We start from the raw sequence: 27,252 nt of genomic DNA, 5'->3' as shown, positions 1-27,252 counted from the left end.
AATGAGGCCAAGTGATATTCCAAGGAGGCTATAATTTGAGCAGAGGAGGCTTGTTGATGTAGGAGGCTTGTTTTATATCCAGGAAGCCTTTTTACTTTTTTTCTTTGAAAAATGTGTGGATCATTGTAGTGCCGCTTTGCTTCCAAAACTGGACAGTGAGTTGAATAGTAGCTGCAACAGCAACAAATAAATAAACAAACAGCAACAGCAGCAGCAACAGTGAAAGGTCTTATTGTGGCCAGTATGGAGCTTCTTGAAAGAACTTACCTAGTGAATGAGAAAGCCACCAAGATGTACGCCTACACGCTGGACAGGTAACATTCATTTCTGCTTCCCAATTTTCTGTCTTGAATATTTCATAAATCCCTAGGTCTTACTGCTTCAAAGTTGGAAACTTTTGCATTGCAACTTGGGGGAATTTGGGAAAATTTTATGAACTGTTGATTGGTTTGTATAATTCATATCTGGACAGTAGATTTGATTCCTTTACTATCTCAAGTACATAGAAGACACATTTTATTAGTGTGTTTTCATGTATAGTTTTTTTTTTTCAGAAAATGGTTATATACAATATCATCTGCTTACACATTTTCCTCAATTATTTCCACTCTTAAGGTAGATAGTAAATTTTATTACTTAGAAAAAATTAAGGCTTGTCAATGATGTGGCAAAATTGTGATTCCACTGATCTTTAAAATGCTCTTCATCATAAAATGCCTTCATCAAATATGCACACCTGTAATAAATACAGTTGTGTTTAATGCTCCACATGGTCTGGTTACTTTTAATATTTACTACAGTGCCATGTACAATACATATTCACTCATTTCCCCTTACTTAACAGCTATTGATTTAAAACAAATGGATATATAGTGGAGAAGAAAACATTCCTCCTTTCATTCCAGATCTCTATCCTCTTATGTAGAACATTTGTGAGAAATAGGCAATTACAAAATAACTGTGTATCATGCTAAGGCATTCAGTGAGAACATTTCAAGTGTACCTGGGTCTTTGGGAGTCAGAGAAAGCTTTTCAGAAGTGATAGAGAACTGGAAAAAAAAAAAAAAAAGGACCTAGAACAGGTTAGGGAAATCCAACATAGGAAGTAGGGTTAGGGGAAGTTCCAGACTGCGATAATTGCCTGGTAAAGTCAGTCTTGTAAGAATCAGAGTTTGGTGTATTTGAGGAATTCGGTCCTACTGGGTTACAAAGGGAAATACACTCAGCAAATCTAGATGAATGAATGAAAGTCTGAGATAAATTTGTTAGGAAAAGAATTTCAGAGAATCCTTAAACTTTAATAATACATGTAGAGTTTTGTTTGTTTCATGAAACCAAATTAAAATTCTAAAGAAAATGACACTGAGTTTGATAGCATCAAATGCTGGAGCAATAACAAGGAAAGCTTGTCTTGGGATATTTATAACTTTGCTTAAATAATGTATGATAAAGAATCTGGCACATCTGTTGTTTCACATTATAAGGATGGTTCCTTCTTCAAAAATATTATTAAATGTGATTTATTGAGGTTATCAGCAACAAAGTCTCATGTTCAAGCAGGAAGAAATTTTGGACAGCAGTTATTAACCTATGACACTGTTATTGAAATAACAGTATTTGCCTCCTCATTAAAATAGACCACTGGAACACTGTCCTTACAAATATAGACAACAATTATGATTACAGAGCTTCATTTACCTCATAAGAGGGTATGGTTTTCAGTGATTAAAAAAAAAAAACTGTCAAACTCATTTTTTCTTTTCTTTTCAAATAAAAAAGTAAACTTGGTAGACAATTATGTTAATTCTGATTATTAACTACTCTTAACTGATTTAAAGGTAAACTACATAACACAAAATGTATATAATCTTAAGTAAAATGGAAAAAAATTCATAGAAAGTTACAACCTACCAAACTAAATGAAAAAGAAATAGAAAATCAAAGTAGACTTAACAAAGAATAAGAGACTGAATACAACGAATAACTATCTGAAGAATATCCCAAACCAGGCTGTCATCCCTGGTGATTCCTGGCCTACATATAAGACCAATATTCCTCTGAGTCAAAGAAGGCATCAGAGGGAAGTGGAACTAGAGACCAACATCTCTTATGAATATAGATCCAAAAATCTTCAAAAATACTAGAAAAAAATACTGCAACATGAAAAAGAATTGTTAACAAGTGTCAAGTTGGATTTATCCCCGTAATGCAAACTTGATTTTACATCTAAAATGACAATCAAAGAATACACGTTATTAGTAAGATAAAGGAAAAACCAACGTGTGAGCGTGTCGTTAGATACAGAAAAAGCTCTTGAGAAATCCATTATAATATATTATAAAATCATTACAGTCCCCAAATGAAGACTAGAATGGAATTTCTTCAACCTGATAACAGGCACCGATGGAAAACCTGCAGCTAAAAGTGAAATCCTTTTTCCTAAAATCAGGAACAAAACAAAGTGGTCCATTGTTAACCATTTCTATTGTATATTTTATTATGTGTTCTAATCAGGAAAATCAGATGAGATAAAAATAAATAAATAAAAGGTATCAGATTGGAAAGGCAGAATTAAAATCCTCAGTGTAGATGATAGCAACTTATATGTAAAAAAACCCTAAATAAGCCACTAAAAATCTTTAGAATGAATAAATATATTCTCTAAGGTCACTTGTAACAAGAGCAATAGATAGATAACAATTGTGTCATGTAGGAACAAGAAACAATCTAAAAATAAAATTAAGAAAACTTCATTAATAAATGCCTGAAAATAAAAAAATAATTGGAAATAAATTTAAAAACTGAAGTGTACAACTTGTACACTGAAAATTGTAAAACACTGAATTTAAAGATTAAAACTTTAGATAATTGAAAGATAGCTCATGTTTGTGATTGAAAGCTTAATATTAAAATGGAAATACTCCCTGAACTAATGTAGAGCTTCAATGTGTTTACTAAAAGAATCCCAGCTGCCAGTTTTCAAAGAGTTGACAAGCTAATCCCACAATTGATATGGAAGAAAAAAAGACCTAGAAAAGACAAACACTTTTGACAAATAACAAATTTGGAGCTCTTACAATGCCTGATTTCAAAAGTTACATGACAGGGCCCTCCCTGGTGGCACAGCAGGTTAAAGCACAGCAGTAAGAAGCTAAAAGCCACTTCAGCATGAGTTCGATCCCCCACCCGAGGTGACCTCTCCTGACCTGCCCGCTGCTCCCCTCAGCAGTGTACTTCGTCAGTTGGCCTGTTCTGCTCCCCACTCTGTCACTAGTGAATCTTCTCACCGCTCCTATACCTCTGTACCCCAGTTCTGTATGCATAAATAAATAAATCTTTTTTAAAAAAGTTACATGACAACAAAATGCCGGCATGAAGATAAATGCACAGACCAGAGGGAAAGAATTGAAAATCTAGAGATAAATCCTTATATGTGTTGCCAATTTTTTTTCAATAATAGTAATTAATAAAATTACTAGAGGGGATTTAGTGATAACATTCTCAATAAACGTTGTCAGTGAAACTATGTATTTTTACACGTGGAAGAATGAACTTGGGTATCTTTTTCACACTATACCAAAAAAATTCACTCAAAATGTATCATAGCCCTAATTGTAAGAGTTAAAACAAGGGAAACTTTAAAAGAAAACATAGCTTTAAATCTTTGTGACTGGTTTAAGTCATGTCTTTTGATATGCCACCAAAAGCATAAATGAAAAAATAGAGAGCACCAAAATTAAAAATTTTTGTTCTGCAAACAGTACTATTGCAAAAATGAAAAGACAAACTATATTTGCAAAGTATAGTGGATGTATATTGGAATTTATATAGGACAATTATAAATCAATAACAGAAAGATGAATCAACCAATAGAAAAAAATGGATGAAGGATTTGTATAGACATTTCTTTAAGAAAATATACAATTGTGTAATAAGGGCATGATGGGTGACCAATATATTAACCATTACATCAAGGAAATGAATTCAAAACCACAATGAAATACCACTTCCTGCCCACTAGAACAATTATAATAAATGTGTGTGTACACACACCCGAGCATTGCAGAAGTTATAGAAAGATGGAAACTCATATCTTGTGTGCTTTGAAAAACTCTGGCAACTGAAAAAATATGAAAACACAGAGTCTCAGAGATTCTATTGTTAGGGATTTATATCGGAAAACCTTGTATAACAATTTTCCAGCAGTGCTTTTTCATGATAGCTTCCCCCATAAGGAAAAATACCTACATGCCCATCAACTGATTAACAGATAAATAAGATATTGTGATAGGATGATGTGTTACTTGGAAATTACAAGCAATAGAGTACCAGCATACTGATACTTGAAAACATTACGCTAATTTGCAAGACATCATTCATAAAACCCGCACCTTGTAGGAGTCCATTTAGATAAAAAGTCCAGAATAGACAAATTTGTGGAAAATGCAAGTAGTCGTGACTGCCTGGGGTACAGTTGCACGTAAGAAGATTGTGGACTCGCTACTGATGGGTATTAGATTCCTTTTGGGGTGATGTAATGTCCTAAATTAGATTATAAAGATGGTTACATAACTCTGCAAAAATGCTAAAACCCATTAAACCACACACATCAAATGGGTCATTTGTGTGGTATATGTACTATATCTTAATAAAAAAATCCTTTAAAACAGGGTGAGGTGGGGAATTGGATATCTGGCCCTCGACAGCCCCTCTTCAGGGACTGGATTTCCTTGTCCTAGTTGTTCGAACAGAAACCCATGAACCATGTTGGAGTCCCAGCTTTCTCTTTTTCCCACTCATTTAATGCTATTGATCAACAACTCCTGTGGATTCTACCTCCCAAAGATTCCATGTTTGCTTCTTTCCATTTTCTTTGTACCACCCTAGCCCATGTGACCAGCAGCTGTGCTTCCACCCTTCTGCACTGGAGTCTTTGTAGAACACAAAGTGATCATTTAGAAACATAAAGTAGGTAACATTATTTCCTTGCTCAAAACTTTCCAACCTTCCCCTTTTAGAGTTGGAAGAAAATCAAACCCTTACAATGGCCTTCAGAGTTCTGCATGTCCTGATGTCCATTCTCAGTTTGACTTCATTCTCAGTTTACTCATGCCACACTGGCCACCTGTCTTGCTCCCTTTCTGTTTAAGACAAGCTCTTGAACCAAACTTTCTCTTTCTCACCTGTGGACTTTTGTACCAGCAGCACCTGTTTGTGATGCTGCTTCTTCATGTAGGTCTGTGCCAGGTTATTCTTTAACTAGTTGCTAAGATACCACCTCTGGAGAGGTTCCTTTCCTTATCAACTCTATGTAAAGTAGCTTCAACTTCATGGTATGTCTGTTATACTACATAGATGATATATTTATAATATGCCTATTGTCCTAAATCACCTCAGGCTTTCTGTTTTTATCAATATTCTAGGAAATAAATTCTTATTTCTCTCAAAGACTGTGGTATCATTTGCAGATCTGATATCTGTAATACATGTTTGTTGAATCGATGGATGAATACATAAAATGTTGAAATGCATGATGGGAACTAAAATTTTATCTCTGCTACTCCACAGCAACAGTGATTCGAGGTTGGGAAACGTGATATGAAATTACAAAAACCAAGTGATTTTATGTAGCCAATGTGTGAAATAAGAGGGTGAAAATATTGCCAGCTACATTTTGGAAATACAGAAGTGAGAGCTTTGAAATCTCCCTCCTAACAAAAATAAAATATAAAATAGAAGTAAAAATAGAAACTTCTTCAGTTTCACAAACTAAAACCCCATTTCCTAATTTCTATTTTACGAAAAGAAGGCAAAGGCTATTGACATTAAATTTTCTAACATTTCCCTGTTTCTTCCTCTTTTCTCTTTCATGTTATAATAAATTTCTTTGCTCTGGTCTACTGTTCTAATTCTTCAAAGATTTTGACTATGTTTGAATGTGTGGGAATCTATGGTGATTATTCATTGAAAACTGAATCACATTTCACTTTTTGATACATCACAGCATTTTCTTTTTAAAAACCTCCTTTTAAAATTCTTCTTACAACTCATACTGTATTTTAGATCACAAGTTTGTTTGGCATCTAGAGGTACTTAGTCTGGATTGTTCTAATGAGAAGACAGAGAATGTATTCATTATTTCAAGATCTTTTAGACTCTTTGGGGAGCCCAGGGAGAATATAGGCTTTTAGTTCCTTGCACGAAGCACACACATATAAGCACAGCTCCACAGGGACCCTCTGAAGCCCACTTTTGCACTTCTGATTCCATGCCATAAGGAACAAGCTCAGCTCAAAGTAGATATATATACTTCACATATAGATAAAGATATACTGGTTAATCTTGGAGTCAGAGATGCAATATTTTAAAGTAAAATACTCTCCTTTTTTATTGCCTAATAGTTCTTATTCCAGCAAAGAAGATCATTTGAAATGGCTCAAAATCCTGAGTCTATTAACATCACGGCATAAATATTCCAAAGGCAATTTGGCAAGATATCTCAAAATTCTTAAAAATGTAGATATTCTTTGACTTAGTCATTTTCCTCTAAGAACTACATTTTAAGTAGGTCATATATTGAACAAAGACTAGCTTTAAGGAGGTAAATCACAGTGGCATTTGTATGAACAAACAATTGAGAAAGAATGAATCATCCAGTAATTGGAAATTAGTTTATTAAGTTATAAGATATCTGTATTGACTACGTTGAACAATGCTCCCTGTATGTAAAAAATAATGAGATAGGAGATTTAACAAACTACATAGCTAAGCCTCAGTTCCCAAAGTTACATCTTTGATAGGGTCCTGATGCTGTCCTTTCAGCCATAATCCATTCCCCCGTCCTTACTGAGCCATGTGGTAGCCTCTTCCCCACAGTCAGCTTTAGCAGTCAGCACAGCTGGGTTTAAGCAGTCTTCTGACTGTAACAAGATCTAAGCTACTTTGCCCATCCATAGCCCCAGGACTACAAAAAGTAGCTCCCACTGACCGAATCCATGTGGCCCTCGGGATTCTCCTTTACCACGAGGCAATGAAAGCTCATGTCCTTCTTATATAAGAAGCAATATGTCTGAGCCTGATTATATCAGGCAATCAATTCACTACCATGAGGAAACCACACCTCTGAGGTTGAGGTATACTTAGAACTGCAAAGCAGCAGATCTGAAGCTCTGATAAATCAGCCTGAAGACTGATACCTCTAGAGACTGTCAGTTACAGAACAAATGTTGGGTTGTTGAAAAAGTCATGGCATATTTTTTTCTGTTTTTCAAGCAAAAATGCATCATGACTGTTCCGACAGCCCAATAATTTTAGCAGTAACATTCCATTATTAATTCATCAAGCATAAGTTTTTTATTTATTTTTTTTTATTGCTTGCAGTAGAGAGTTCCCCCAAATTCTATCTGGTATCCCTATAGAATGAAATGAGATAATAAAATATCAGTGAAAGATGTCACCATACATAAGTTTACAAGTGATTTTTCCCTTTTTGTACTTTTCTGTAATTCCAAGGTTTTTTTTTTTTTTTGTTGTTGTTGTTGTTTTTTAAATAAGGACTGTGTAATTGTTATTCAGAAAACCCAAAGATAATGATTGAGTCTTAATAATAATTATCATTTAAGCCAAAAACCATCCATCTTTCACTCTGGTTGGTGATGAGACAGATGAAATAACTCTTCTAGTGTAAGTTAATTTATTTCTGTTTATACCTTCCAAAGCCATAAGAGCAAAGTTCCTATTTCTCCCCATCCAAGTACTAACCAGACCTGATACTGCTTAGCTTCTTAGATCAGCCGTGATCTGGTGTCTTCAGGGTGGTATGACCATAGGCCAAAGTCCTAAATCTAAGAATCTAATTAATAATTTCTAGTAAGATCATTTAAAAAAAATCAGATTAGTTCAGGCTTTGACATATGCAGCAGGAGAGCTTGGTTTTGGGTATCCCGACTGATGTTCTGGCAGGGAGGCAATGTCCCACGCAAGAGAAAAACCTCTGGGTTTGTCATTCCAGCTCGGCCATTTTTTTTTTTTTTTCTCTTTGACCTCAAGGAATTACTTAGCCACGCTGACTCTTGACTGCTTCAGCTAAGAAACTATGTGATTGGGCTAAATGTTACTTATAATCTTTCTACCTGTGACATTCCATAATCGTATAAATCTTTCTACATAATCTGTTGTATTTCAGCAGAACTGATATGCACCGTCTGCTTTAGGAAGTACACATTCCAACTCATAATTTTGCATGATTGCTTGAGGTAGTCTGCAAAGCGGTTTTAGGAAGGTTTCTGTAGGTCTGGATTGACTCGATAGGAAAAAGCGCTATGATCTATTATTAACAACACATGTACAATAATAAATAACTTGACTGGCACATATAAACATATCTAACATCCTAGTCCCCTTTAAATCTGTAGCACAAAAAGATTTGCCCAAAATCTTTTTTAAGTGAAACATTAGGTAAGGAACTGCAGCAAAGAGTATGTCTCCTTTCTCCTTTTCCTTTGATCTCTCTCAAATCAATGCTAGTATAAGCTGAATAAAAACTTGACTAAATAAAAGCAAAGCTTTGGGTAGCTAAGAATTCAGAAGGATATTTCATGCTTGTTCCTTCCACTTGCTATTTCTTGTGGAAGGAGCTGTGGATGATAACTTCCTAGCTAGTTAGCAAATGTCCCAATAGTGGTTTCTGGAGTGGGTTGGGCTGACAGGGTGGTGTCTGCAGCCAGGTTCACTTCTTGCTTCTCTCAAACTCACCTGTAGGGTGGAACTACAGCAGAAACCCTCCAGTAAAGATCAATGTCCTGGAGAGAAGCCAGAGGAGCTGGAGTCAGGAGCCATCTATCACTGCCATCGTGACTCCAAGGCCACAGAGAAGAGGGCAAACGAGCAACACCGCGCCAAGTGGAAGCTCTGTGCAGCGTCTACCGTGTGCTTGGTGTTCATGGTCGCTGAGGTTGTGGGTGAGTATCTCAAGAAAACCCTTCTGACGAACAGCTAACAACCTCGCATCATCACAGGCAAGCTGCCTAGGTTGTTCTTTGAAAGTAAGAGTTAGGGGCTTCCCTAGTTTCACAAGGGGTTGAATCTCAGCACAATCAAGCTGTCACCAGCCACTGCAGCATGAGTTCCAGTCCCGGTCAGGGAGCTGACCCACGCGGCACAGCAGTCCTCCCCTGTCCCAGCCACTGCTCCTGTCAGCCTGTACTTCAGTGTACTTCTACCATGGATTTCTGCCTGTTCTGCTCCCGGCTCCGTCTCTGGTAAATCATCTTACTCCAATTCCCATCACTGTCCTACACCTCAGCTCTTGTATACATAAATAAATTCATCTTTTAAAAAGTAAGATTTAGTATTTTCTATAAGGATGAAATAACAACACGGTCATTGTAGATTAAGTTTGAAAACAGAAAGCAACAAAATAAATTAGTCTATAGCCCACATGTGAGTGATCACCTCCACTAACAATATGAAGTATTTTTGTAAACTTTATTTCTATTTTTCCCTCACAATTCTTTTTTTTTTGAAATATGCTTAATGTCATAAAATACATGTCATTAAATACATTTCAGAAACATAGTCAAGATAAATATCATTTTGTTTTTGTTTATCTTTTTGCTTTTAATTGTAAATCAATATTTAATTAAATACAGCTAACAAAGTTTTCAGCATCATTTATAGAATAATTAAATATTTCCTCCATTGATTTTTTGATATTTCTTTTATTGTTTACTACGTTTTTATAAATAATAGTTTATTTCTAAGATTTTTCACCAATCTGTATTGCTGCTTTCTGTCAGTAATAATATATTTAATTAAAGTAGACTTATATGTTATAATACTTGTTTTTCTTTCCTCATTATTCTTCATTTAACAGGAAAAAGGCAAGGTTATTCTTTCCTATTTACTATTGTAATTAGACATGAGAATCAAAAATACAATTTTGATTTTATTGGAATATAACTTAATTTAGGCACACAAAGTCCTTGAAAGTATCTAGTTACCCCTCCACACCCACCCTCGGAATATGGTCTCTCTCCTTTTATCAACACTCTACATCTCTTATCAAATTTTTGTTATATTACTTTAGTATTTATTTGTTTTAATACAAGGAGGGCCTTTTATTATTTTCACTTAAAAAATTTAAATATGGTACTTTTTTCTTACATTGCTGTTGTTAATTTTTAGATGCTATGTGATTTTCCCCTTAGTGTGTTCATCATTGTTCTACCACCAAAGTACCCATTCTCGCTTGTGGTTTTCCCTGCTCACCACTTTTCATCTTTCCCAACCGTCCCCCTTCCAGGATGCCTCATCTGAGGTCAGCATTTTTTTTTTTTTAATTTTTTTAAGATTTATTGATTTGTGCATACAGAACTGGGGTACAGGCCAGAGGCTCAGGGGCGGCGAGCGGCTTCACCAAAGACAGAGCGGGGAGCAGAACACTGCTGAGGGGAGCAGCGGGCGGGTCAGGAGAGGTCTGCCACGCCATGTGGTCTCCTCCGGGGCAGGCGGGAATCGAACTCATGTGGAAGTGGCTTTAGCTTCTCAATGCTGTGCTTTAACCCGCTGAGCCACCAGGGAGGGCCTGAGGTCAGCTTTTAAGGTTTGTCTTTATCGCTTCCTTAAAACATTGGAAATGGATCTGTCATATCCCTGCTGTTCTCCTAGGAATCTACCCAAAGTCACAAAACACGCTCATGCAAAGGAAAACTGAAACTCTCTATCCTGCAGGACCATTTACAGTAGCTAATGTTATGCTGTTACCAATATCTTGACTTCATTTTCTACTTAGTGTCCCCAAAGAGGGCTGCATTAAAAATAATCTGAGACTAGAGAAAAACTGAATACGCTAACCTATTATTATTGTTATTATTATCACTATAACAGCTGTCACTCAGAATTAATTTGTTTCTTCAAGGCATAGAATCTAGTATCCTCCATGTCAGACTTGAGTGGCTTTTACAGAGTACAGATGTGTTTAAACCTATCCACTCCAAGGCAAATCCAGGGCTGGTAAACAACCATCTAGTCAAAGCTTACAAAAATAATTGTAATTTCTTGGGCCAGGGTAAGTCTGTGGAAGGCAATGACTTATTAGCTTGATGAAGTTGCAAAGTATCTACCTATATAGTTCTAATCAGGAAAATACCCTTTGGAGGTCCTTTGTTATTAGTGAAATTCATAGATTATGGACACCTACATGACAGTCTATTGCTCAAATGAAAGATTGACAAAATAGAAAATCTAAGAAATGGAACCCACTTGAAATATGTGAAGGTGATATTCTGGAAAGTTGTAGCCTTACAAAGTGCAGGCACCATCCCACGCCAAGGGAGATGCATAAACTGGCTTTTTCCGCTCTACTTTCTGCCTCTACTTTTCCCTGAATCCATGTTGATGCAGAGTGTAGACCTCTTCTCACCACCCGTGGTGTAATCACTCTCCTGAAATGAAATGCTCTCCCATTCACAAAACTTACCTTCCTCTTTCTACTTTTCCTTATGAGCTGTCATTTTGCTTTTCAAAGGCATATTTTTAGAAGTGAAATGGGAAACTATTGACTGGAATGAGCAAGTCAATTGCTTTTACTTCTCATTCCTAATAATTATTGTCTGTGCGTTCTAAAGGTGGTATTGTCAGTAATGGAATTAGATAAATAATGGCAGATAATCACTTGGGATTTGAGCTGCATTGATATTGAATTGATTTCCTAAAACATAACTCTCATCATGCTAATTCTGTCTTCAAAATTCTTCAGTGCTTCCTCTTTGTCTGCTTCACGAATTCCCCCATCATGGCAAGCACAATGTAAGTTTACTGAGCATTGGCGTAAACTGACAAGCATGCTTGTAACAGGAAGACACTGCTTTATGGACTTCCTCTATGACAGGCCCTATAAATTGTCCCAAGTGAGCAGAGATTAATATATTGGGGAGCTCTGGCATCCTAGACAAAATGAAAAATATTTATTTTGGCTTTCTAAACTTCCTGCCATAAATACTCTCCGTTTTTTTAAACTACTTTCCTACAAAACACTTTTGTTATAGCTATGCATTCATTCTGTGCAAAACAGTCACTGTGCCTAAAAGTTGCTCTAGCTTTTGCTTAGCCCTTTTTAACTTGAATAGAAAAATCTTTTCTTCTTTCCCCATCTTTATCACAGTCTCAACCATCATTCAAGACCCAACCACGGTTTGCCACCTTCCTGAAGCCATCACTTATAAAAAAGAGCAGCTATTATTCCCATATTATCTTTGGGAATTTGGAAAGTCCTTATGAGGAATTTATAGGACTTAAGAAGGACTTTGAGGAAGGGTGAGAATAGAGAGATGTCTAAGAGAGAGATAAGAGAGTTCTCTGAGGTGGAGGAGCCTGAAAGAGCAACCCCTCATTACTTCTGTGGCCCAGGCCTGGTCTATTGTTAAAGGATCTTTGAACCTGTTGAATTGGAGAACTCTTTCTGCATGCTTGTGAATTTCCCTGATTTTGGAGAAGTCACAAAGAGGAGTTCCATTTAAAAGGAAACAGACATTTCTATGTGAAAAATTAGATACACAGACACAGAAAAACAGAAAGGTGAGCTCAGGTCTAATATGGCCAGCTCTAGAAGGAATTGCAAGTGGCAGAGACAGGACTTTTGAAGCAGAGCTATTCAGAGCCAAGCAAAGAAGGAGGAAACTCCCGGATGGCAAGGCAGGAATACAGAGCTGGGAGCAGACGTGGCAGAGTGGTAAAGATCTCAGAGCAAAAATCCTTCCTAGTAACAGACAGATGCAACAATGTCATAACCACAGGCTTTCATGATAACGTGACTGATTTTGTACCAGAGCCAAGGAGTCTAGGGGTTTTTAGCTACTTAGCCTTTTTATTTTGAAGGTTCCTGATGTTAACATCTTAAGAAATATCAAAGTAAGGCTAAGCAAAATGTGTTTGCTTAAGTAAATACTTTTTACGTAATAACTCCATGAGTTTTTGATACATTCAGAAGTACATATAGTATATTGTTCAAAAGTCCAGGAACATTTAAAATATGAATCAAGAGGAAACAATGATTTGGTCCTGTAAGGGGACTCAAGGCTGATACTGGTATTTATTTTTCTCAGTCCTGTTCATGTGTCTCTGTTCTCCCTGGAAAACATCAGGTGTACTTAACACCAACCTCTGAACTGGTCACAAATATGCACCCAGGTTCACTGGCTCCCCAGTTCTCCTACGATCATTTTGCCCCCCCAACCACTAAGTAAAGTCTGTTTCCAGAACTCAGTCCTTCCCATGCCCATCCTATCTGGTTACAAATTCATTGCACCCTAGACGTTGCCGAGTAACTCAGCAATACAATCCTTGCTGCCTTGCTCCCTGCTGGAACATAAGCTCCTTTGCCCTTGCTGCAAAGTAAAGCTGTCTGTGTGTTAACCTTTAGCTTCTCCTGCTTTCAAGTCGCCTCTGCAATGCTGACAAAGACTTCACCCTTCATACTGATATGAACATGTCACATGTTCATGCCTCCAAATCATAAAGTTTCCTATGCTCATCGGATAACACTAATTCTTCAGCGAAGCATCAAGAGTCTGCTCCACCCACCTGTCCTGCCTCATTGCTATTATTGCTCCAACATCCCATACCTCCTGGTTTCCCACCAAGGTGCTGTGGTCTTTCATTTTGTTTTTGTTCCTGCTTGTATCTTTTCTTGGAAAAAAAAAAATGAAACAACTTCATTCTACCTTATTTTTTTTTTATCCTTTCTTCTGTGCAAGTTCTTCAATGCTCCCCTCAGACTGACTTTCTGATCCCCTAGCCTGCAATGCATCTCTTGGTTGCCATGAGCATTAGACAATGAGGCCATTGAATAGAGGGACTGTGATCTATTTAACTTTGTTTATCTTTGTTTACTCTGTCCCTGTTCACAGTAAGGGCTCAGTAAATACTGACTAGCTGATTGAATTAATTATCAATAGTACCCCATGCTCTTAGAAGCGAATGCAAATTCAGGTGCAAACTGCCTCTTGCAAATGGTTTGTTCCATGGGACTCGGCATGATTACCCACAGTGTCCTGGATTGATCTCCTAAGTGGCTCTGATGGTTGCGACATGATTCTCAGTTCCCGGGCCTTCATATTAACATGCTCTTCCGAAGCCAGCTCCTTTCTCTTTCTCAGTTGCTGCCTGACTCAGCTGAGCCTGTTGAAGAAACCCTGTAAGGTTTCATTTCCTTGATTTAAGCTACAATTTGAGCCCAGCTCATGGAATCATCACCATCATTTACTGCTGAGGTGGTGAGCACTGCTTATCTGCATGTAGTCATTCTCTGGGCAAGAAATAATGCATTATTAACACAGCTTTATTATCAGATCCAAGTTTGGCAGTTAGAGGAACATTACAGGATAATTGGAAGAACAGCTGATTTGTTAGCAAAATGTTGCTTTTTGGCTAATGAATCATTCTGATTTTTGCACTGACAGCTCAGTAACAAGCTTGAGGACTACTTTGCTTCAGACCATTAAACTTTGACAAACCAGTTATTAACTTCAGCTAGAGCCAGCGGTCTGTGGGGATTATTGCAATTACGAGCCATATATGCAATTTTCTTTAATCATTAGTCAAGACAAGGTGAGTCTGATGATGGAGGGGCTGATGACTGACAGTCTCCTTTGCTTTGCAGTAAGCAAGGCAATAAACAGCTGCTGGGAGGATTGAGCAGTCAGCACAAGCTGAGAAGACGAAGTAAGAGCAATAAAGGGTATTTCTCCTAAACAACAACTCTGTTCAGGAAATAAAAACAAGGTTTTCGTTGGTTTCTATTTGGGAAGTTGGAGGTGATTTCTCAAAGGAGAACCAGATGGAAATAGAGGGATTAAAAAAAATGGGGAAAATAATAAGATGGAACTGTCTTGACTTGAGTTCTCTTCCTAGGCTTTACTGGATTACTGCATACAATAATCCCTTTGCAAGGTCCCCGCCTGGCCTTACTGCTCCCCACTATTCCACTATTCATAACAGGATCTCAGAAATTAGCAGAGCAGATGGAAGTGGCAAAACAGGTGATGAAATGGAAAGTCAAAAACAAACAGTGGGCCAGATTGCCACGCCTGGTTTGCAGGCAAAGTGCAGGCCCTCAGCCTGGCACAGGAGAGCCCTAAAGTCTGGTGCCCTGCTCTTCTCTTGTTTTTCCTCTTTTTAGTCCTTCAGCCTCAGTCTAATCAGGATGATCTCCAAGTGTGTTCCATAGTTTCTAGTCTCTCTACTTGGCTTCCCTCAGAATGGCCTGTCTCTTGAAATTCATTTTCTGTATTTTTCAACGCTACCCCCTATCTGGGTCTTGATTTCTTGTCACATTGGGAGAAGAGGAAGATTGACTCAACAGCGAGACTTTCTCTTCTAAAGTTGTGTGAGCCTGAGGCAGCTTCCCAAATATGATTAGAACGCATATGGATGTAGCTGCATGCTGGACTTCCCTAACCCCTGTAATATTCTGCACCCCCAGGTGGGCACGTTGCTGGGAGTCTTGCTGTCGTCACAGACGCAGCCCACCTCTTAATTGACCTGACGAGTTTCCTGCTCAGTCTCTTCTCCTTGTGGCTGTCATCAAAGCCCCCATCCAAGCGGCTGACCTTTGGATGGCACCGAGCAGGTACAACTCACCAACTGAGCATTAATAGGAGAATAGAGCCACAAAGGCAAGTGAAAATTAACTATGGAAGGAACACAGCAAAGCCTTGTTCAAAAATTCCTTAGAGTCCCCTCTGGCACATGGGAGAGAATAGAAGTGATCATGGGAAGGTGTGTTCTCAGGATTAATTCAGTGAATGTCCAGACTAGTGGTACTCTCCTCCTCTGGCACAACAACACATCACTCTAACCTCCACTCCAGCCTGAGCATCTCAGCTTATAGTAACAGGCACAAGATTCATTTGACCACTCTGTATCTGGGACAGTCAATGGGATCAAGCCTGTGCCAATTTGCAAAATAAACAGAGAGCCCAAGGCAGTTGCTGAGATCAGAGAGATTCTCAGAGGCCTTGGGAATAGAAGATGAACTTGCCTGCTCACACTCAGCTCTAGCCACTCAGCAAGCACTCAGCTGAACATCTTGCTCAGTCATCAACAACCACAAAGAAAGGGAATGAAGTTTTATGTTTTCTCTTTTCTTAGAACTGGGCCTTTATTTTTTTTAAAGATTTATTTATATACACAGAACTGGGGTATAGGCTAGAGGTGCAGGGACGGTGAGAAGATTCACCAGAGACAGAGTGGGGAGCAGAACAGACTGACTGATGAAGTACACTGCTGAGGGGAGCAGCAGGCGGGTCAGGAGAGGTCTGCTGCACCAGGTGGGTCACTTCCCGGGTGGAGATTGAACTCATGCTGAAGTGGCTTTTAGCTTCTTACTGCTGTGCTTTAACTCACTGCGCCTCCAGGAAGGGCCAGAACTGAGTCTTTTACTGAGTCATTTCTCACCCTCGCCTGGCTCTTGCTTAACCCTGATCATGGGGGTTTCTTTGCTGGTGAATGCTTACTTTGGTTTATTTCCACCAGTGTTCCCAACACACTGCTGCTCCTCTTCTCTTTGAGCAAATGTGAACCAATAGCCACAACTCTAGGTTTTCACACTGGGAGAGAGGGCAGGCAAAATGGCACAGGCTCACAGAGTCAACCTTCAGCTAAAGTCGCCGCTAGACACAGGCCACACCTCATGGGTCAACAAGTGTGGACTGGGGGTTTTAGGGTGAGATTGATAGGAAGTTCTAATTTTATACCAAACAGTTCATTTTGTGGCTGATTTAAATCATTTTTATTTCAATGCTTAAAGAGAGATGAGGCAATAAACAATAGAAAGAATTTGTGACCATGTGAGCGGAAGGTGCCTTCAGATCTCTGCTTGAAAAACATATACCTCTGGCTGAGAGCAGCCATCATTTCTCCATATAAATGTTAACACATACATTCCCCTTTCTGGTGCCTTTGGCCAAAGTAGTTTCATAAATACAGGATGCTTTATAAACATAGGGAGGGCTGAGAATTTGGAACACTGCCCAGACTCTCTTATTCTGGTCTTGGGGCTCAGCTTTGAGGGAAATGTTCTAAAATGTAGCATTAAGGGGGCAGCTAAGTGCTCTAATTGTGGTTAGTGCTACTGTAATACCAAACTTTCAGTTTGACTTAGCTTAAATTACAGTAGACCCATGTCATGGGTGGGGCCCACCTCAGGCAGCAGTGCTGTGGCACCTAGGCGAGCTTGCAGACCCCAGGCTGATTGGCCAACTGCTCTAATCACAGCTTTCTGAGCAGTCCTGACAGCATTTATCGTGGCGGCTTTTGTAAGTGGTTACTGCTCAATTCTTGACTCTGGGCTTTGTGCTATGCTAGATCCTTTGCCTGTCTTCTGGTGCACCGTGTTTGGTTTTTCCCCTCCTAACACTTGTCTTGCCACCCCTCCACAGGTCTACAGCTGGACATGCACGCACTGATCTGGGTCCTTGTGAGGAGATTTCATACCCAGTCTCTTTGTCTGGCTCAACATTTTTGGACCTAATCCACAAAATCTGCAAAGGGACATTTTAAATAACCTAGTTAGATTGATAAAAGGATAAACATTCCTAGGGGGATTTGCAGCATAGGATATTAGTTTCCTACATATTCTATAGCAAAGTGATAGAGACCTGGGGGCCTAAACAACAGAAGCTTATTGTCTCAGAGTCTTAGGAGATTGATAAACAAGTTCATGGAATGTCAGGGCTGTTTCTTCTGAGGTCTGTGAGCAGAAATCACCTCCACAGCTCTCACCTACTTGGGGTGGTTTGCTGTCGGTCTTCAGCACTTCTTGCCCTGCTTTTCATCTTTACATAGCATCCTTCTGTGTGCAGGGCTATGGCACTCTTTCAGAAACAGTACCATTCATACTGGATTACAGATCCAACCGATTCCATTGTGACTTCATTTTATCACAACAAATTATATTAGCCAAGACAATCCTATTCCCAACAGGGTCATCATCTGAGATATTGAGGGTTTGTACTTCAACACATGGATTTGGGGGGCACATAACTCCTCCACCATATGCCACCTGTTAGATATATATTGTTTATTATACTTATTTTACAGATAAGGAAACTCATCGGGTAAAGTTATTTGTCTAAAATCACACAGCCAGTAACTGGCAAACCATATGTGCCTGGAACTTGGGTTCATGCCCTAAACGTCTCCCATTGTTTCCCATAGTGAAATGCACCAGTGTTGCAAATCAGATAATAGTGTGTCACATGGACAATAACATATCCTAATATGTACTAGACATATTAACATAACATGACATACTCTAAAATGTCCTAGAAAAATCAACAAGCACATCCGACACACAGCTTCGTTAATAACATTGTTTAGGAAGAAGCTGAGTGTGAGAAGTGAATTGTCTTTTAAGATAGCTGGTGTGTGGACATAGCAAAAAGTATGCAGGTTGAATGAAAATGGTTGGTCTGGGAAACAACTGCTTCACACTGGAGCTGGGAATGAACACCTTCCATAGCTCAACTTTATGGAGGCAAAAGTCAGTATTATGGGCTGTGCCATAGACCTACAAAGCTGATTTCAAGACGAGCAAGTATCAAGGAACTATTAAGTGAGAGAATATACTCAATGGGCAGATTAAACACTATTTTGCCTTTAAATATTAACACAGTGTCTCCTACTGACACTGCTTTTCCTTGTTGTTGCTCTTAAAATTCAGTTAGAGAGTTGATAGACCTGAGTGTGTTTATAATGTTGGATTGGCAAAGGAAGGCCATTTTCATCAAGTGCTGTCTGAAGTCTTCTACTATTTTATTCCACAGAAGGTACTGATACAAGCAAGTTGTAAATATTTTATGGTGAAATTAAGAGTCTCTAAACACATTTTACTTTATGTCTCGTTATTTCATCTCCTAATAAGTTTCAATCATTTTAACACCTGTTTAAACTAAAATTCCAAGGAAAACAGCCAAGGCAGACAGCAATTAATAAACTTTAAATTTTTTTTCTGGAAATTAGTAATATGAGCATAATGAACTCAGAGGCTGGTGTTTTATGAATGCAACATTAAAGTGTCTCATCTTAGTGCTAAAATCCACCCATACTTTTGCTTTGTAAATTACTGAGTGAACGAGTTCCTAATCTCTCGCTCTCTCTTTTTAATCTGGGGGAAGCAAATTAATGTGCTATGACTCCAGAGAGGTGAAGTGATTCATGAATTCGTTGTATATGGGTTGTCTGTGCTCATCTCTCTAGAGATCCTCGGTGCCCTGCTGTCTGTCCTGTGCGTTTGGGTGGTGACTGGTGTGCTGGTATACCTGGCATGTGAACGCCTGCTGTACCCCAACTACCAGATCCAGGCAACAGTGATGATCATCGTGTCAGGCTGCGCAGTGGTGGCCAATATCATGTAAGTGACCCTACAAACTACCCAAGGGGACTTAACTTTAATCCTGTCTGGACCATTTTGACTTTAATCCTTCCACTTGTGAAGAGGCTAGCGATGTGTCAGAGTGCTCAAAGAGCTTGTAAGACTAAAAATAAGGGTGGATGTGCTAGTTTCAACCAAAAAGTGTTTTAATGTCACCTTCAAATAGGTCTCATTTTGAATGCTTCCTATCAACTAGAGACTGTCCTAGAAAATGTTGGTATATATTACCAAGGTTAATGTTCACAATGCTTCTTTACAGATGAGCAAATCAAAGGTCAGAGAGACTATGCAAATTGACAATTAGCGTAGAACAGGATGTTCATCTAGATCCACCACATCCAGAATTTAGCTGCTGGACATTCTTCTGTCATGCATCTTGATCATTCCACATGATGTGTCCTACCCCAAATTTTCTATCACGAAGAGATTATGGGTTCCCAGAGAACTGGGCTGGAAAGGAACTTAAAACATATATTTCAGTCTCCATGGAATGGACATTACTTTTATATATTTTACCAGAACTAATAATGGAAGTCATTCCCTTCAAGCATTTTATCTTATCTTTGTGTCACTGAGGTAACATGAAAAGTCTTCCTGTGTTAGTCAAAACTGTTCTTGGAGCTGTTCCCACCTGTTGTTCCACTGTCTTATTCAGCTCATCTTAAACCACTTTATGAGTGATCATGTATTACTGGACATGTAGTCATTGCCATACTGGACTTTCTTTCAAAAAAAAAAAAAACTACTTAGTTGTCTATAAGAGTTGAGTTTTAAAGCCTGGGCTTTGATCTCTGAGGGTTGACTTGTTTCTTCCTATTTGACAGCCTGCTTCTGGGCCACTGTCCTTTAAAACTCTATTTCTATCTGTCTACCTACCGACTTCTCTCTCTCTCTCTCTTTCTCTCATCTGTGATAGATGAATAATGGCTCCACCAAGATCATCACATTCCAATCCTTGTAACTGCTGAATATATTAATCTACCTGCAAAATGAACTTTGCAAATGTGATTAAGTTCAGGGTGACTTGAGATAGGGCGATTATGCTGGAGTCTGTAGGTTAGTGAAACACAACCAAATGGGTCCTTAGAAGAGGGAGACATGAAGCCAGAGATGAGAACAGATGCTACACTGCTGATCTTAAAGATGGAGGAGTGAGCTTGGCACCAAGGAACTTCTGGAAGCTGGAAAACGTGAGGAAACAAATTCTTCACTAGACCCTTCAGAGAGAATATAGTCCTTCAGACATAATTTAGCTGTCTGAATTTCAGACACATAAGAAATAAACTTATATTGTTCTAAGCTATGAATATTCTGTGGTATAGCAGCAATAGGAAAGTCATGCTGTCCATCATCCACCCATCTTACAATGCACCATGATACATAGTATCATGTAGGCTGATACTTGAAAGTGAAGAAGGAAGAGAGAGGAGAATAGCATTTTTAAGCTGTGGTTTTATATTTTTTTAAGATTTATTTTATATTTTTATGCATATAAAACCTGGAGCCTGGGTCAAAGATGTGGTGAAAGAGGGGGAGAGGAGAGAATCCACCAGAGACAGAGAGTGGAACAGAACAAGTGGATCTATGAAATACACTGTTGAGGGATCAGCAAGACAGGAGAGGCCTGCTGTGCCAGCTGGGTCAGATCCCTGACTGGGATCAAACTCATACAGTGACTGGCAATAGTTTTAACTGGCTGGCAATAGTTTTAACTCCTGTGATACCAGGGAGGCCCTTAACCCATGGTTTTTTAAGAGAGCACAATGGGAACTTTGGAATGAGAGGGAAATCTGAGCATGTCCACTTGGACAGTTCTCCATAGGTCATTCTTCTTCTTCTTCTTTTTTTAAAGATTTATTTATTTGTACATACAGAACTGGGGTACAGGCCAGAGGCTCAGGGGTGGTGAGAGGCTTCACCAGAGACAGAGCGGGGAGCAGAACAGGCAGATCAATGACGTACACTGCTGAGGGGAGCAGTGGGCAGGTCAGGAGAGGTCTGCCACGTCATGTGGTCACGTCCGGGGCAGGTGGGAATAGAACTCATGCAGAAATGGCCTTAGCTTCTTAATGCTGTGCTGTAACCCGTTGCACCACCAGAGAGGGCCCGTAGGTCATTCTTACACCCAGTACCTAGTATTTGCTGCAGTTTTTCCACCCCTCTGCGAACGATTAACTACTCTAAATCTCTGAGCTAATCAAATTGGAAGAGTAATATTTGACTTGCTATCACTGACTAGATTCTTGCTTTCAGTGGTTAACTTGAAAATGTGTTTCACATTGGCACTGAGCAAGAAATGGGGCAGATCAATGCAAATCTATCACTACTAGGAGATGAACAGCCAGAACTCGCTGCTGGGGTCTGGGGTCAAGAACATCCTCTTTGCATGAGAACACTAAGTGCACAGGGCAGCAAGATGAGTAGAAATGGGGGGGGGGTTCTCCAGAGCCATATGTCTCATAGGTTGTTCCATGCTTCATGAAGATGAAGGAAACTCCTAGAAAACCACCACATAAATCTGGGACCTCATGATTGAGTCTGACTTTCTAAAGAGATATCGTCCAAATTTGCTTTTTACTGCAACTGCTTATGAACTTTGACCTGAATTGCAGCTATTGTTAATACTTATAAAGACAAGGGAATTGAAAAGCATTGACTTTTCCATGCAAGTAGGTAGCTATTTATGGATAAAGACTTTAAGTACAATATATTCTATTATAGGTTTCAAGTGCTGCTACGTGCTATCTGGTCTGAATACAGGAATAGCAGAACAGTAATTTGGGAATGAATCTATTCCTTGGGGACCAAAAATCAGGATGGGAAGTTGTAACAGAATTTGCAAAAGGAATCTAGAATAAAAATTATCGCCTTAAGGCATTTACATGCTCAGTTTTATCTAAAATATTCCCTCCTTACCTAGCCCTTTTAATTTTAACCTAATTTTTCAAATCCTGCTCAATTATTTCATCTCACTAATGAAATAAGGCTCTTCTGTTGCCCTATCCCACAGCACCAAGACGTTAGAATTTGAATTTTCCACTTACGTTGTGTGTGTGTTTTAAATCTCTGCCTTTTCCATCACCCTTAAAGTCACACAGAAGAGAAGTCATGTTTGTTTTAACTCACTTTTATGCTACAAGCATTTAACTGTGCTTTACCTACAAGAGTCCCTAAGTAAGATTTTTTTTTAAATGAAATAAGGATGAATGACTACGTGATGTGCGTACATGACAGGTCTAGAGTCTCTTAACTGCCAGCCATCCCAGGCTTTCTAATGAAACTTAAACTCTTAACTGAAGATTAATTCATGCCTAAATACTGATCATCTGAAAATGGTGCATTCTGTTATGATCAAATTTTGGTGGGTAGCAGTCATCCCACTTTGCACTGAGGACCTGAGATTTAGCATATACTTTACTTGCAAATAGACTGGGAGGTGTGATATTAAACAATAAGTTTTTTCCCCTACTGTCTGTTCCAGGATATTTAAATATTTATAATACATTAATATATTCCATTCTCTTGGTAAATAGCTACATATATAACACTCTTGTCTGTGGCCCTTAGGAAATTATGAATTATGCAGCTTTCAAATTCTCATGGAAATGAATGAAATTAAAGAAAAGGAAAGATTGAAAAATCCCATCATGATGAAGTTCAATTCTTAAAGCCTAGTATGGTGGCTGATAGTTAGTAGATCCTAAAAATGTTATTTCCCATCCTTATTGTCAAATCTTTGTTTTTCCTTTAAGTGATACTCTCTAGCTTTAACATGAAACAGTAGTGTTAGGTAGAGGAATGAAAAAAACTGAATCTTTGTGGTCTGTCCTTGGGAAAAAAATTAATTTTATGATCAAAATTTTAGATATTATGAAGAATGTTTCAATTTTATGATTCTAAATTAAAAATCTTATGTTAGAATTTCATGCAAAATAGCACCTTTTAAGCCATTGGCATTTGAACTGTGGCACTCTGGATAACACATGCTCTGGTTAACTCCTCCATTCTTGCTTATGTTTTTAAGACTTCATCTCAGGCGTACCAAGGACTTTGTTGTCTTTCAGACTAAGTGTGATTTTGCACCAGAGACACTCTGGACACACTCACAAGGAAGTGCAAGTGAATGCCAGTGTGAGAGCGGCCTTTGTGCACGCCCTTGGGGACCTATTTCAGAGTATCAGTGTGCTGATCAGTGCCCTTATTATCTATTTGAAGGTAAGTATGTTTGCACTTCCTACCACCACAGCAATTTCATAGGTTAGACACTATATAAGCTGACTCTCCAAACTAACTTAAATGAGGGTGGACAGACTATGTCTGCCTATACAAACTACTCTGCATAAACAATCACCCAATGTCTGAAACCTTAGAGCTTCCAAATTCCTATAGCTCTGTCTTTAGTGAAAGAGCTGCTGGTCTTTCAAGAAAGTAGTTCTTTTAGTCATGATATCAAAATGGACAGCAATAGAATCACAAATACCTTAGAGTTCTTGGGTTATAAACAACAAAGAGATCTCTAGGTCACTTTAAGCAAGAAGTAGATTCATTGCCTGAAATTTACTGCAGTTATCCCTGGACAGAATAAAGGTTGAAAGAAGGACACCTTTTCAGTTATAGATTTCAGAAACACTCTCCAATATCTGCCCCAGTCACTATACTGAAATGACTGCAATCTTACTAATTTTTTCTCTATTCTTTTCACTCTGCTGAAAAGTCACTTTTCTGGGAAATGGAGTTCAACTGAGTTAATTGTACCTGCTGCTTGGCTGGGGAAGGGTAGAGTAACTAATTTCTCAGTATCACCCACAAATCGGGGTTGGAGGTGGAAGATGAGGTAACACCTCTAAATGCCAGGGTGATAATGGAAAGTGGAAATGGATTCTGGATGAACCTCTGACCATAAACAAGAAATATTTGTTATAAATATTTATTTGGTGATACTAAGAACTTACAGAGGTGGCCTCAGTTGAAAGGTTGGGGGTTAATGGAGAGAATTCATCTCTGGCTGTTTATATTGTGATTGTCCAGTTAGCAGGGAATCTTTATTACCTCACTGAAAAATGAAAACTTGTAAATAAAACGTTCCAAGACATATCCAAATTCTGTTGAACAAGATGCTCACTAAAATTTTAAGTCTAAGTGTTCAAAACTGGAAGGATTAGTGGAGTTTGAGAATCCACTTACAAATGTTGGTTTGAAGTCTTGTTTCTACCCTACATATATAAAATACAAGCAAGAAGTAGAGTTATTAGGGTAGCTAGGCATGGGCTTTTCTGTGGCAAAAACTGAGGGAAGAAGGTATTTCACCCTGAAGTTAAAAGCTCCATTTGGGGTGAAGGAGAGAAACAGAGCAAGAATGAGGCCTCAGTTTATGCTTTTGGGATTTTATCAAAACTGTCTGCCTTAGGAGTGTGTCTTACTTGGAGGAAAAAAATTAAACAATCCCATGTGCCATGACCAAAGTTCACCAGGATTTGGTTATATGTAACTATTAGATGAAAACAAGGGGACTCCCCCAGGACCCTCAAGCTTGTATACTCTAAGAGGTCCCACCATATGTATACTCAAAGATAAACCAGATGCTTAGTGTGAAACATCTTTAAAGAATTAGTGTGCATAGACAGAGAAGAGATTAAGGAATAGTTTCCCAATATGACACACAAACAACTCATCTCCTCACGGCAAATGCACAGCCAAACAGTGTTGGCCTGAAGCAGGTCTACCAAGGCCTGAAAGACCTTCGTCCGATAGGAAGAAAACGAAGGACCAGGGACCAAAGTAGGAAAATCAAAGTACAGATCAAGATAATGGCCACACGTCAGTCTCCTCACATAGCTTTTCCAAGTGTCTCTACACGTCTTTCCTCCATAGGGCTCCTTCTCAGTACCAGGGTGCAAGTCTGACTATGGGAACAAGAGCTTTGCCTTTTTCTTCTCTCTCCTCAATCCGCCTGCCTTCCATGTTGTATAGCTTCACCTGGCCACCTGCCACTGCACCTCATTAAGTGAGGAACACTTAACGTCCCCTTTCTTCAGGCACAGTGCCCTTTTTCATCATGCCTAAGTTCAAAAGTTCATTGATTCTTGTGAAAATTTGCACACATTTCATCTCTCACTCTACATTTCTATTCCTGTGAGAGATGTCAACTGAGTTCTCTCTAGCAAACAATGGGGGATATTATTCCTTTGCTTCCTAAGTCCCAGAGAGAGCAGGACCCATGTTCTCCCTTCTACAGTCAGAAAGCTGAAAGGAAGCATTGAGTTTCCAGGAAGTTTTGCCTCTGAGTTGGATGTCAAATATGGGGGTTGAGGGGTGGAGATAGAGAGGCAAAGACCTTGGGAAATTATTTATTTGATAAATTAGAATTTCTGCATGGGAGATGTGAGTTTAGTTAACCAAAGTCCCTATCTTTTCTAGCCAGACTACAAAATGGCTGACCCAATTTGTACGTTTGTTTTTTCCATCCTGGTTTTGGCCAGTACCATCACTATCTTAAAGGACCTCTCCATCATATTCATGGCAGGTAGGAGTGATATTATTATGATGATGATCCTTTTTTTTTCTTTCCTATAATCATAAAAGGGAATGACTCAAAGTATGCTCATTGTTCAGTGGCACTATAGAGAAAATGTGGACAGATTAAGGATTTTTGGGAAAACAAATATTGTGCTTTTGCTCTTATAGGAACAACTAAAAAGAATTGGTATCTGTTTTGCTCTGGTAATTACTAAAAGATATGGCACAGTGCAAAAACAATACACACAAACACTGAAGATAGAAATTGAGAGTAAAAAAAATTAAAATAACATAAAAATATAAAATAAGATAAAAATATAAAATAACTATGAATTTATCTTTAATTAGATACAAAAGACCTAAGATAAACTGCAGAAATTGCAGCATTTGCTAAAACACAGATTGCTGAGTTTACCCAGTTACTGAATCTGCAAGTCTAGAGTGAGTCCTGTGAATGTGTATTTCTAATAAGAGGCTGATCCTGTTGTCCGGGGAACCACACTTTGAGAACCACCGCGCTCGTCTTTTCATACCATCTAAGGGATTCCATGATGAGAGCACTAGGAACATCAACTAGAAGATTCAGTCGGAACTAGAGGGTTGATTCCAGCAAACACTCAGATGTACCCAAGTATCCAGACACTGGCTAAACTTTTCTTCTTCATCCAGCATGTTTTCATGCAAAGGAGGCACAGTCTCAGGGGTGGTTGGTTTCCTTTTTATTTTTTTTTAAATATTTATTTATTAATGCATATAGAACTGGGGTACAGGCCAGAGGTGTGGTGGGTGAAAGGATTCACCATAGACAGAGTGGGCAGCAGAACAGTCAGATAGACTGAAATGCACTGATGAGGGGAGCAGTGGACGGGTCAGGAGAGGTCTGCCATGCCATGTGGGTTACGTCCCTGGCCCAGGATCGAACTCATGCTTCAGTGGCTGCGATAGCTTCATAGTACTGCACATTAACCTGTTGTGCCACCAGGGGGGACCCTCACTTTTCCCTGATGGTCACTGGGACATATGTGTAAGGGCTCGCCCCTCTTGGGCTCTATGGCTGATGACAGTGTTGGTGACAGCGAAACAGAAAATGGAGTCCAACGTCACTGAGTAATAAGCAAACTTACCTGCTCTCGGGGTGACAATATTTGGTTTGTCAAATCACAGATGCACCGCTTCCTTTCTTGAGGGCCTAATGCTGAGCTGCAGCTGTTGTTGCTATTATGGAAGTTATTGACCTAAAGGGGGGCATAAAAGACAAATCGATACACAATTTGAGATAACTGTATTCCATTTTTTTTTCTCTC

At 38.8% G+C, this 27,252-nt stretch overlaps 1 protein-coding gene across 1 annotated transcript in view; it reads left to right on the top strand.

The window, feature by feature from the left end:
- The first annotated feature begins 243 nt into the window (after positions 1-243).
- The window catches only part of SLC30A8 (solute carrier family 30 (zinc transporter), member 8), a 31,408-nt gene continuing 4,399 nt past the window's right edge, over positions 244-27,252 (top strand). The window contains exons 1-6 of the mRNA XM_004679626.2: positions 244-314; positions 8,761-8,960; positions 15,482-15,628; positions 19,258-19,411; positions 23,497-23,647; positions 25,850-25,955. Of these exons, the coding sequence (XP_004679683.1) occupies positions 244-314; positions 8,761-8,960; positions 15,482-15,628; positions 19,258-19,411; positions 23,497-23,647; positions 25,850-25,955 (829 nt within the window). The remainder of the gene's footprint in view (positions 315-8,760; positions 8,961-15,481; positions 15,629-19,257; positions 19,412-23,496; positions 23,648-25,849; positions 25,956-27,252) is intronic.

This window comes from Condylura cristata, unplaced genomic scaffold, assembly GCF_000260355.1.
Source record: "Condylura cristata isolate star-nosed mole 26May11 unplaced genomic scaffold, ConCri1.0 scaffold00009, whole genome shotgun sequence".
NCBI lineage: Eukaryota > Metazoa > Chordata > Mammalia > Eulipotyphla > Talpidae > Condylura > Condylura cristata.
Note: the sequence above shows the minus strand (reverse complement) of the source record. Positions and strands in the feature narration are given on the sequence as shown.